This window comes from Poeciliopsis prolifica, unplaced genomic scaffold (genome assembly GCF_027474105.1).
Source record: "Poeciliopsis prolifica strain line A6 unplaced genomic scaffold, Auburn_PproV2 SCAFFOLD012, whole genome shotgun sequence".
NCBI classification, from domain to species: Eukaryota; Metazoa; Chordata; class Actinopteri; order Cyprinodontiformes; family Poeciliidae; genus Poeciliopsis; species Poeciliopsis prolifica.
The window spans coordinates 13,983,915-13,995,745 of NW_026562387.1; the positions used below are offsets into that span (position 1 = coordinate 13,983,915).

Sequence of the window (11,831 nt, forward strand, 5' to 3'; positions counted from 1 at the left end):
GATTTTCTTCAATAAGCCAATAATTGACCCATTTTTCATGGATGGAAGGATGCATAATGCAATTATGAAAGAAGCAATTATGAAAGAAGCTGGTTATTTATTGAGAGTTGTACACAAGTATCTTAATGGAACATTTAGTGGAAGGATGAAAATGTTGCTCAAGACATCAAAAACTGCAGTGTTTTTATTGGTCAGGTAACATTATAACTTTTGGAGAAAAATAATCATGAGTTTCCAAAAACTGCAAGTCGTATTTATAAAAAAGGACAAAAAATACATAAAAAGAATTCGTAGTACTTTACGGATTTTATTACTGTCATAAATTTTATTTAACATCTTACACTTTTATATTGAAAACAAGCACTCCTCTGTAAGGGTCCTGAGAATCGAAAACACTTTAATCCCTATGCTGGAAAGAGGTCCTTAATGAGATTACAGACCTGCTCGTATTTTATTAGTGGACACTAACTTACCGTCTGTTATTCAGAAAACCTTGCTCACATTATTTTATTCCTCGATGTAAAACAGCAGAGCTGTGTAGAAAATATCTACAAATACACACAAAAAAATTATGTTTAAACAATTTCAGCCTCTGGTAATGATTTTGGAAGATTTTTCCTCACCACTTCTAATGCTGTCCCTAAACAAAATCAATTTAAAAATAAAACGTGTAATTTATCTCAGTGGGTTTTGGACCAGTTCTTGGGCCTGCTATGACAGCTCCATAAGGTGTGACACACCTTCCCAAAGAGGATTTCCAAGCTTTGCACCTGCAGTGAAGATTATCTCTGAGCAAAGATTAAGCAAATTGCCAATGATGGTGTCTCCTGGAATAAACTCCTACTGTCAGTTAGCTCAGCAACAGTCGTGCAGTGCAGCACGCAATGAGAATCCATGGATCTTTTAAAAATATTTGGGACTCTTATGTTAGTAAAGGTGAGTTTTTTTTTGTTTCCATTTGTTTGCAAGTCCAGTTTTGTTTGACATATTTACTGCTTTGTACTTTGAGTGCTGCAGGTATCAGATAAGCATTGGTTTTACTGGAAGTGCTTGAAAATACTTACATTTAGAAAAAAAAGATGAAAAGTTCTACTGCTACTTTTACTCTAATCATGTGGTTTTGTACATAAAAAGTATGTTTTTAAAAATGACAAAATTATTTAAAATTTATGATGAAATGATTGAATAAAATTTTTTTATGAAAACGGTAACAAAAAGGTTCTTTAGCTCTTTAAAAACATGTATGTGCGTCGATGTGTTTAGCAGAAGGTAGGTCATGTTAGTTGATGACCACAACCTGACAAAGTAAACAACATATGCTTGGCAAGAGGTTAATCAGGTGTTTACAAGAACTGTTTATGTTGCCTCAAACACAACCTTAGTAAAGCCCCTAATAAAAATGTTTACAAACCCTTGAAACGGCAAAATTTTATGTGCTAAAATGTAATTAAATTTTCTTAGCAGAGGAATAAGAAACAAGATATTTAATTAACTGCCACATCAAAGACCTTCTGATATGGCACTCATTTAGTGTGCCATGTTACTTACTTCCAGCATTTATTGTCTTCTCAGGTCAAATCCTCTCCAACTTCAGTTGAGTTCACTGTTCTCCAATTGCCTAAATCATCTCCAGATGTCAATTCAAGATAATCCAACCAATTTACACAAAATCCAGATGTGTTACTGCCTCCGCGTTGAATCCATGTCACAAATAATGAAGAAAATTCTAAAGGTAAAAGAGGTCCGACATGGCACCAGTAATGCAGTGCCCATAGTAAAGTAGACAATGAGTGCATTTCAGTCATAAATTGTGTTGTCACTAAGACAAAACACAAATGTCAGTGACCCAGGTAAAGATCATTATGTTGTTTGTTTGCAGAAGGAAAGTTATTTTATTAACCAGCCTCTATTGCTAAGTTTACGGCAATGGGTCAGGAAGTGGGTGAGAAGAGGGCATGTACAACTTTTATAGTAGTGTACTTGGATTAGGAAGTAGAAGCAATAAAACACAAAGATAGCAATTCCTGTTCTTTTCTAAATGTCTTCTTAAATTTTCATTTGCAGTCAACCAGAGAAGATGAATGAAACTGGGCTTCGGAGGACCCTCCCTGACCAGACATCAGGGAGCGGGCACACCTTTGACACTTCGCACCACCCGAGCATCACCAGCACTATCCTGTCAAAGAGGGTCTGCTTCTACAAAAGTGGGGATCCTCAGTTCAGCGGCCTTCGAGTGGTTATCAACAACCGGACCTTTAAAACGTTTGATGCGCTCTTGGACAGTCTTTCCAAGAAGGTTCCCCTGCCATTTGGAGTCCGGAACATCACGACTCCTCGAGGGATACACGGCATCAATACTCTAGATCAGCTGGAGGATGGGAAATCGTACATCTGTTCCGACACCAGGAAAGTCAAGCCCATTGACCTGGCCCTGGCCCGGAGGAGGCTACCACCTTGGTACCATGTGAGACCTGTTAGTTCTGGCCACAGGACAGCAAGGATTTTCCCAGGCAGGAAAAACATTCTCAGAGACAGCATAGGGGTAATTCGTACACCCAAAAAACTTGTGGTTTTCCGCAACGGAGACCCTTCCATCAAGCATATTGTAGTGCTACACAAGAAGACTACACCAAATTATGAGTCTATACTGAGACACATCTCAGAGTTGATGCAGTTCCATGTGAGCAAACTACATACTCCGAATGGACGACAGGTAAGAGTTTTCCGTCACTACCATGCACAGTCATTCCTTTTGTGCAAATACTGACCTTTACAGTACTAAGATGAACTTAAACGTGGCACGAAGTGACTGTCACATGAGGTGAAAAAGTGAAAAGCTTCTTTGCCAACTCATCTAATACCTCCAGCGCCTTGCAGAAGCCTTAATAGCCCTTAAACCTTTTCACATTGTGTCATGCTACAAACTTCATTGTATTGTACTGATATTTTCAAGAAATCACTTTCAAGAACTAACTAATTAATTGATTACATTTCACTGACCACAGTTAAATCCAGCATCTTAAAATGGAAAGAATAGTCATGTCTGGCTGCAACCTAGCAGTGATAGGTTGGGCACTCAGAGCATTTCTGGAGGAGCAGCCATGAGCTACCAGCAACAGGGAATCTGGTCAGAATTGTTGGGAAGGTGGGTGGAGCTAAATACAGAGGGATCCTGGAAGAAAACATGTTAGCAATTGCAGAAGACTTTGATCAAGAAATTATGAATTGCATTTTCATTCTACTTCATAAATCTGCACTACTTTGTGTTCATTTAACACATCATTTCCCTATAAAAAACTAAACTTTATGATTGTAACATGACAAAGTGTGAAAAGTTGAAAGATGTGGGAATTTTGTAGAACTGTTAAACATTGCTTCTCATTTATATCCAAGTGCAACCTCAAAAATCCCATGAAGAAACAGAAGAATGTTTTGCATGGTCACGTTAAAAGAATGGATAAATGTTTAATAAAGATTTGTAACACGGAATACTCAGAGACGGAGTGCTTCAAAGTGATTAAATATTTATTTTCTGTCTGCCTCAGATTAATGGTCTTCCAGGTTTGATTTTGTGCTCTGGAAGTGTGGTGGCTGTAGGCAGGGAGCCTTTCAAGCCTGCAGTGTATGGTGCAGATAAATCTCCAAGTCCAACAAAGCGACCTACCAAGCAGAGGGTTTATAAAAGACAAAAGACATCAGTCTGTAAGTAAAAAATAAGTTGGTTTATTTATTTATTTATTTAGGAGAACAATTGTAGATGTATTTTAAAGAAATGTGTTTGCTAGCCTTTTATTAGCATGGCGTATAAGTGCTGCAGTAATCTGCTATCCCTCAAGGGATAAAGCTTGAGAAAGTGCTGAGGTGATAATATTGTATGTAATGCTTTACATGACCTACAAGCTCAGGTTTGCTGGCTAATGTTCTTGAGGAGCAGCCATTCAGTCTGTCTAACGTGTCTTATTCTTTCCTTTTCTCCCTTCATGCTTCTCTGGAAACTTCTGGCATTTTTACTTTTAATTTTCTATCTTTTTAAAACTCTTTTTGGATCTTCTGGACTCTCTAAAAAGCTCAAAAAATGACACCTTCATTTTCTTCAAAGTCTAGGAATTTCTCTACGTCATCTGAGAGGTACATCGTCCATCAGATTCACAACAGTATTGGGGAGAGCTCCTGCGACGTCCCAATTAACTCCATTGAGTCGGGTTCAGATCGAATACTGGAGTCTCTGGCAGAGACGGAGGAGGAAACCTGTCTTGGCAACGGGAATGGCGAAGAAGGGCAGGACCGCATTCTGCCAAATGATGACAACATCGAGAAGTCCTTTCGGGTGAATCAGGATGGCAGCATGACGGTGGAGATGAAGGTGCGACTGACGATTAAAGAAGAGGAAACTGTTCAATGGACAACCACCCTGACACGTTCAGTTGTTGCAGATCAGGCTGATGTGGCATGTTTGCCAGATCCAGAGCAAGAGGTCTGCTCAAATCATTCTCAAACTTCTGCCACTTCCACAGACATTATCTATAAGGACAGAACCAGAGAGGATAATGATGATGATCCGCCATCACTTGGAAATGGAGCTGTCAGTGACACTTTTCAGGAGAAGGATGATCATAAAGACCATACTGGGTCTTTGCCATTATCAAGAAGAGTCCCTACCCCAGGGAGCAAGAAAATAAGCAAACTCCAATCTTCTGTGGAGAGCATTAAATCTGCAACTGTGGATGAGATTGCAGACGGAAAGATTAGTTCTTATATTTTCAGAGAAGAGACAGAGAACAGGAGAATAACAGAGGAGTTCTACATGGAGAATCAGAACAGGACAAAACCAGTTCCCAAACCAAGACGACACGGCTCTGTGGATGTCAACAACAGAGATATGTCTGCATTCAAATCCACTGAAATTATGCAGACTGAATCCAGTGGAGAGGAAGTTACTGAAGCAGTCTTGCACATATATGAACAACAGACATGTCATGACAATTTTCTTGCAAATGTTGGTGTTCATGGCATGTCTGCATCTGGAGCGACCTCAGAAACCAGGCAGCTTTGCTCCACAAATGAATTTGAACCTTCACCTTCACCAGCCTTTGAGCCAGTTAGTATGTACAGAACTGACAGCAGGTTTGTAACATCAGATTTGCACCTGGCTTCTATAAAAGCTGGATCTGTTCAAGGAGCACAAACAGAAACACTCCAGCAATTTACAAAGAGTCACAATAAGTCTGGAGAAAAAAAGGTTGGGAAAGATCTGAGGGTTTTCTCAAAACCTAAACTGGTTGGGAAACATGTCGGGCTGGTAATGACGCCAGGTAAGAGACAAAGGAAGAGTTCAACAAAAGCAGCTGAAAAACATAAAACAGTGAAACCTTTCTCAAGTGCTGTCTTCATCAAAAAAATTTATGGAGCTAAAACAAAGACAACAAAAAGCATAAAAAGGAGAGCGACCCCAACCTGGAAAAACTTACCAAATCGAAAAGCTAAAAATTTAAATCTTCAGTTGTCTTTGAAAGAAAAGAACAAGCAAATATTGTTTAACACACAAAATGAAACAAGGCATTCACAGAAAGAACTGAGTAAAAATGAATACTTGCATACTTATAAAGGTGTGCCATTGCAATCATTTTACCCCTCCAGTTCTATTGCTAAAGAGTATGTAGAGAATTGGCTTGAGAAGGCCCAATCAAACCCATCATCAAACCAAGACAAAGAAAGTCAAATATCAGGACGGTTAACTCTGCAAACACAGAAAAAGGTAGGAACATTTTCAGAGGAAACATCAGAAACAAGCCGAATCTTTGAACTCTCTTCACCAGAAAATGTGATTTCACCATCAGTCAAGCATAGAGTACAGTCTTTCGAAAACAAATCAGTGCCTGCGGAGGAGAAAACCAGAGTTCGGCCAAACAATTCTGACAACTATACAGCACACACAAATAGAGAAAACTACAACAGTTTAAGCCAGAAAGATACACAAGCTACTCCTCTCCTAAATGGGATCAGCTCTAAAACACTTCCACCGAGAACTGAGACAGAAGAAGACATGGCCACACTTACTGGTACACTTTCCATGGAGCTACCGCCACCACCGCCTGATCTACTGAATGCAGATGATTTCACAAATGATGAAATATCTATAAGCAGCAGCCCTATGAGCAGTCAAAGATCACATAATTATTCACTAAGTAGTAGTCCTACTTCTGACAAGGTCATATCACCAGATAATACCACATTGGAAAAATCATCTTCTCAGAGCAAGAATCAACAGGGAGCAGAATTATTCAGAACACCATCCATTAAGAGATCTCCTTTGGTCAGTAATCGCTCTCTGGAAAAACAAATATTTCTCAGAAAGGACACTGTGGATAAATATGCTTCACATAACAATGGCAATGAAGAGAGCAAAGCATTATCCACTCCCATCAGCACTACTGGAAATGAAATCTGTTCAACAGAGACAACACAACAGATTGAAGTCACATCAGAGGAGACCAAGCAACCAATCTTAGAGGTTGGCACGCCATCCTTTTGTACCTCTGTGTCTCCACTTAGCTTAACCTCAGATGGAAGAATGTCTTCTTCCAGTATTCTATCAAGTGAAACATCTGCTGTGGGTAATATTCCATTTCACATATCAAAAATTGAGACACAACCGCCTAAGAGTTTAATGAAAAGAGCAAAATTAAAAAGCAGTCCATCTCCAGAGAGGAAATTCTACAACAAAAAATCCTCTGAATTTCAAAATACCTCTCCTAAACTATCACCAATGACTAGACGTCTCCTGGACAGACAAGCTCTTTCAAATAAAGGACCACAAAAACCTGAAACACCCAATGCTAGCCCATTAACAGAGAGAAAACACCATGAAACAAAAGAACTCCAGAGAACCTCCCCATGGTCTAAATCTCAAGATACGGTCTCATCACCTGGTAGGCAAAAACTCAGCAAAAAGCCGCTTCCAAGAAACACCTCTTTGGACAGCCCTTCAGAACCACACAAAAGGAAACCAAAGAAAACATCATCCCAAATAGAAATCCACCAAACAGCACAGACGGAAGCTGATAACAGTGATGACGTTAAGGTCTCAGGAAGAGATCAAGATATATCTGTAATACCAGAGTCGAACATGAAGCCAGTCCTTGAGAAGATCTGCTACTCAATAAAATCAATAAGACAAATTACCAAGAATAAACGTCCATCCTGTTTGGAAAAGTCCAACAGCTTGCCTGACTTTTCCTCTCATGTGGCCTCAACATTTGGCTCCTCATCTAAAGTTCTTCTTGCTTTTCTGGCTGTCATGACCTTGAAGGAAGGCTTGACAAACCTGACTATGAAAGAGCTAAACGCAAACAACGTCAGCTGTGCAGAGGCACTAAAAATGATTGATTCTCTCAAAGAAATTGCCAACATCGAAGACTCCCAAAGACTGAGAACAAGTCTATCAGATTTGCAACAATCAGCTTCAATGCAGCTTCTGCAAAGCTGGAGGGGTTTCCAGGAACTTGGTGACAGATCCAAAACACGCAGCCTAACACCTGACACTTCAGAAGCTGGACTTGGGACTGTAGCAGTTCCTGAACTAGACTGTGGCATTGGAGAACATGTTATCAATGAGATTATTGAAAACCTTGACATTCCTCAGAAGCTAAAGAAAGAGTTGGTTTCCCTTTCAGAAGGTTCAGAAGATGATGGTGAGCACAGAGGTAATATGCCTTCTGCCACACCGAGGCTGTTGGCACACCAAAACAATTGTGAAGACACACAAAACATCTCAAATAAAAACTGTGCTGCTCAAGATGACAAACAAAATGCTGATATGAGGTCTACTTTTCAAATAATAACTGACATTAACCAGCCAAAACAACCAGAAATGGACAGAACTGCTGTGCTTTCTGAAGCAGCAAAATACAAACCATTAAGTCAAGCCACTGAGGACAATGGGAACCAAGATTGGTCAGATTTTGTTTCTAATACCAAAAATATTCCACAAGAAAAGCATATTTGCAGGACCACATCTCCAAACTTACAGTCATGCAAGTATGTAGCAACCAAAGACAATCTGAAAAGGCATGAGCAGCACCAACAGGCATACATGAGTGAGAAATCAACACAAGAAAGGACAAAAACTAGTGGAGACGTGTGCAGTGAGACAAAACCAGTGAAGCAAGAGCCATACATGGATTGTAGGCAGCTAACACAAAGTAAGAAAAACTTAGAGACAGAATTAACTCAGAATGCTAAATCAGCTCCAGATGAGGAAACTCAGATGATACCAAGTGCTAATCAAGATTATTCTGAGCAAGGTACAGAAAAGAGAGCGGAAGTTACACATCCAGAGATAAAACAAGAGATCAGTGCAAGTTCTAACCTTGGTAATCTGCCTGTGGAGAAGCAGCCAAGCTCAAACTATTATGTAGAAGTTGATGTAAAAGAGAATAAGGCAATATTAAACAGAGGTGGAGAAAAACTGCAAAATTCAACAGAGACTAAAAGTATGGTGTTACAAGGCCAAATGTACAGTATGGGATTAAGTTTAAGTACCGATGACAGTACAGGAAGCTCAGATGTAGAAGAAACATATTCAGAGGACAAGCAGCCAGAAGTTGATTGTAAAAAACTGCAGGTTATTATTGAAGAAAGTTTGTCCGGAAATGAGGAAGAGGAGGAGGAACCCCTTCCTAAGTTTGTAGAAGAAACCAAAAGAGGTAGAGAGTTGGAGGCTTTGACAGAGGAGCCGGAGGAAGATCAGGTTAGCTCAGAAGATGAGGCCCAGTATACAGAGGAGCCAGAAAGGCAAAGTTCTCCTGAAGGAGGCTCAATTGATCTATTAGAAAATTCTGATGTATGCAGCAAAAACGAGGACGGCAGTTTGGTAATATCTGAAAGTTTAGAAAAGATTTTTAGATTTGCTGTTGATGACAGTGATAATGATGACAGCAGCTTTGAGGAATATGTGGATAAAGTGCAGACAAATGATGAAGATAAACAAAAGAGAAGCTTAGTTGAAGAAAATTTAAGTTACTGTGAAAAAGACTGCAGTTTTGAGGAGGAGCAAGCACGAAAAGTTAAAAAGTTTAAGGAAAGCTGTGCACAAAATCAGGAAATTTCACTGAAAGCACAGCTGCAAGACTCAAATGACGAGACAGTTGTGGAAAGTCCTAAACAGCAGTCTGAAGAAGTCACAATGCAAACTGTTGCAGAGCGAGTGACACTACTAGAAAAGCAGGTGGCTGAAGCCCAGAAATCACACCTTGTACCAAAAAGTTCAACAATCAGACGTTTCTCTCAAAGAAAAACCCCTCCAGAGTCAGAAGATTTTCCGTCTGAGTCAACCATGTCCGAGTTGGCTCTCTGCACGCAATCGGCTCCTCAGTCATCATTGTCTTTCAGCTACGACTCGAGCAGTGTCATAACCACAGAGCCTGAGGGAAGTAGAGTCAGATCCATCAGGGAAATGTTTTTAGCAAGGAGTGACAAAGACATCCAGCAGAGAGACTTCCTGAGTCCCAAATTATCTGAGCTGAGAGGAGAGACCTCGAGCAGTGGAGGTTATCAGTCTCAGACCTCCAGCGACCCATCGAGCGCGGAAGATGACTCGGCACGGAAATCCATCTCAAAAGGCTTCGTGAGGAGGGCAATCGAAATGCTCTATGGCAAAAAAGACCTTGAACCTGAAGAAGCCAGTGAAAGACCCCTTTCAGAGCCGGATCAGACAAAGAGGGAACCTTCAAGCATCTTTTCACCATTCCATGCAGCTAGATCCAAAGCAATGTCTGAATTATCCTACTTCAATTCCTCCTCTGCACTGGACATCTTCAGTGAAGCAACAAAATGCATTGCTTTCAATGCACAAGTGGGGCCTGGAGACAGTGTTCCTATTGATAATGGCCGTTGGCTCCTTAGAGAAAACACATCAATGAGAAAGTCAGTGTCAGACCCAGCTGGAATAAACAAAACCTTTACAAACACATTTCACCTGGACGAATTACATAAAGACATAGAAGAGAAGACTCCATATTCACTGTTCAGTGCAAAGCCAGAGTTAGAAGACGAGACCAAATCCCAGCCTGGAAAGTGCACCTACTTCTCTCTGCCTTATGCCAGCGAATCAGAGGTGTGTCAGGAGGAAATGAGCACTGTAAGCAAGAGCAGCAAGACTGAAGACAGTGATGAGGAGGCAAAAGATGCTTCAGAGAACAGCAAAACATGGGCAGAGAGAAACGGGACCTTGCCCGGCATTGGTGTTGCAGACTTTAAGATGAAAGATAATAAAGTGCACCCGCTGGTGGAGCTGCCATCTGATGGCGAGGTTGTGGTGGTGCAGCCTGGGAAAGGTCAAGTTGTTAATAGAAGAATTCAAGAGCCTGATGTTTTGGACTTGCTGTACTCTTTCTGTGGGGAGCATTGTCCCATACTGTGAGAGTAAAAGAACCTCTTACGCCAAGTTTTAGCTAATATTAAGGAGCGCACAGGGTTACAGAGTAATATTGTCTTTGGTGCCTACATTTAAATTTTGCCATGGCCTTGAATGTCAACTAATTTCAGCTAACTTCCATGTAAAACACCATACCATGGCTGTGAATTCACTACGTTCTAAAGTTGTGTGATAAAGTCTATGATGACTTAGAGTTTACAGGTTTCAGTTTTTCAGGCTTCTCATTGGATTTTTATTGCTTTTTCACACATTTTCATAAAATCAGTGACAGATCTATGGGTGTAGGCGCCCCAAGCAGAATTTTATTTTCTAAGCCTCTTCCAAGTCAAACACTTCAGTCGTATATTATGTAGATTTATTATGGAGAGAGTTACATATTCTAAGACTTTGTGGTACGTTTGATTAAAGGCTTTTTTTAGTTCAATATTTTAGTTAGCATTGTATTTTACTGATATGCATCTGTAGACTCTGTTGGTGCTCTCAGGCCTACAAAGTTACCTTATACTTCAGGTCAGCCTGAAGAAAGAAATTTGAATCAGGTTCAAATTATGAAGGTATAAACTCCCTTTGGAAAATATGTTTCCGTAGGCAATTTGTTTTTAGGTTGTTGCAAAGATATGACTCATTCCAATTTATTTTCCTTTATTTGTGAAAAATAGCTTTTTTGCCCTGTATTTTTAGTTTTTAAACAAACAACCTGGTCAGGAACTAGAGATGTCCAGAAAATAGGCAAAAATGCTGATAAAGAAAAGATTGGGAAATTACAAAAATATGACCGTGTGGCTGCCTGATAGAAAACTCTAGTTTAAAGCGTTCACACCATATGTTTGTCCACTTTAAGTATTTTCTGTATTTGCCTGTAAAAAAAAAAATCACCCAGACTCACTGAAATCTCACTTTAAAACTCTTTAGCAAGATTAAGTCCCTGCAAAAGTCTGGAAACAAAGTCAATCTAAGCAGTACTGAGGAAGTTGAGGACTGCAATTGCAGCTCAGGTTAAACCTGGTTTCTTTTCTTAAAATGAACCCGAACCGTAGAAATTACTTGTAAATGCTGTGATTGTGTAAATATTTGTTTTTAATAGCTGGACCAAAAATGTTACGTTTAGGATGAAGTGACTTATGCTTTACATTCAGGCAGCTGTGATATTGTTTTTTGTCTTTTTAAGCTGTGTAAGAATAAAAGTGTGTTTGCAACTACCTGCTCGTCTTTTTGTCAGACAGCCTAAATCAGCCTCATAGCTCGACTGTTCCTCTCAACTGAGATGACCTTTATGCACCAAACAACAAAGAAATGCCATTGGTGGTCGTTGAGTGAAAGACAAGCTCGGCTCTGTTGTTTGTCTCCTCCTCAGGAGTTGATTCGTATCAACTCCTGAGGAGGAGTCAGTGGAGAA

The 11,831-nt window shown here is 40.0% G+C and overlaps 1 protein-coding gene across 2 annotated transcripts; it reads left to right on the forward strand.

The window, feature by feature from the left end:
- Nucleotides 1-859: 859 nt before the first annotated feature.
- LOC129364832 (uncharacterized) lies at nt 860-11,634 on the forward strand. Of its 2 annotated transcripts, XM_055037731.1 has the most exons (5): nt 879-936; nt 1,573-1,732; nt 2,065-2,713; nt 3,546-3,702; nt 4,068-11,634. In XM_055037731.1, exons 3-5 carry the CDS (start codon nt 2,078-2,080, stop codon nt 10,418-10,420), a joined length of 7,146 nt encoding a protein of 2,381 aa, XP_054893706.1. In that variant the 5' UTR covers nt 879-936; nt 1,573-1,732; nt 2,065-2,077; the 3' UTR covers nt 10,421-11,634. The 2 variants fall into 2 exon arrangements, with proteins under 2 accessions (XP_054893705.1, XP_054893706.1); XM_055037730.1 differs by lacking the exon at nt 1,573-1,732 and having other exon boundaries at nt 860-936.
- The last annotated feature ends 197 nt before the right edge of the window (nt 11,635-11,831 follow it).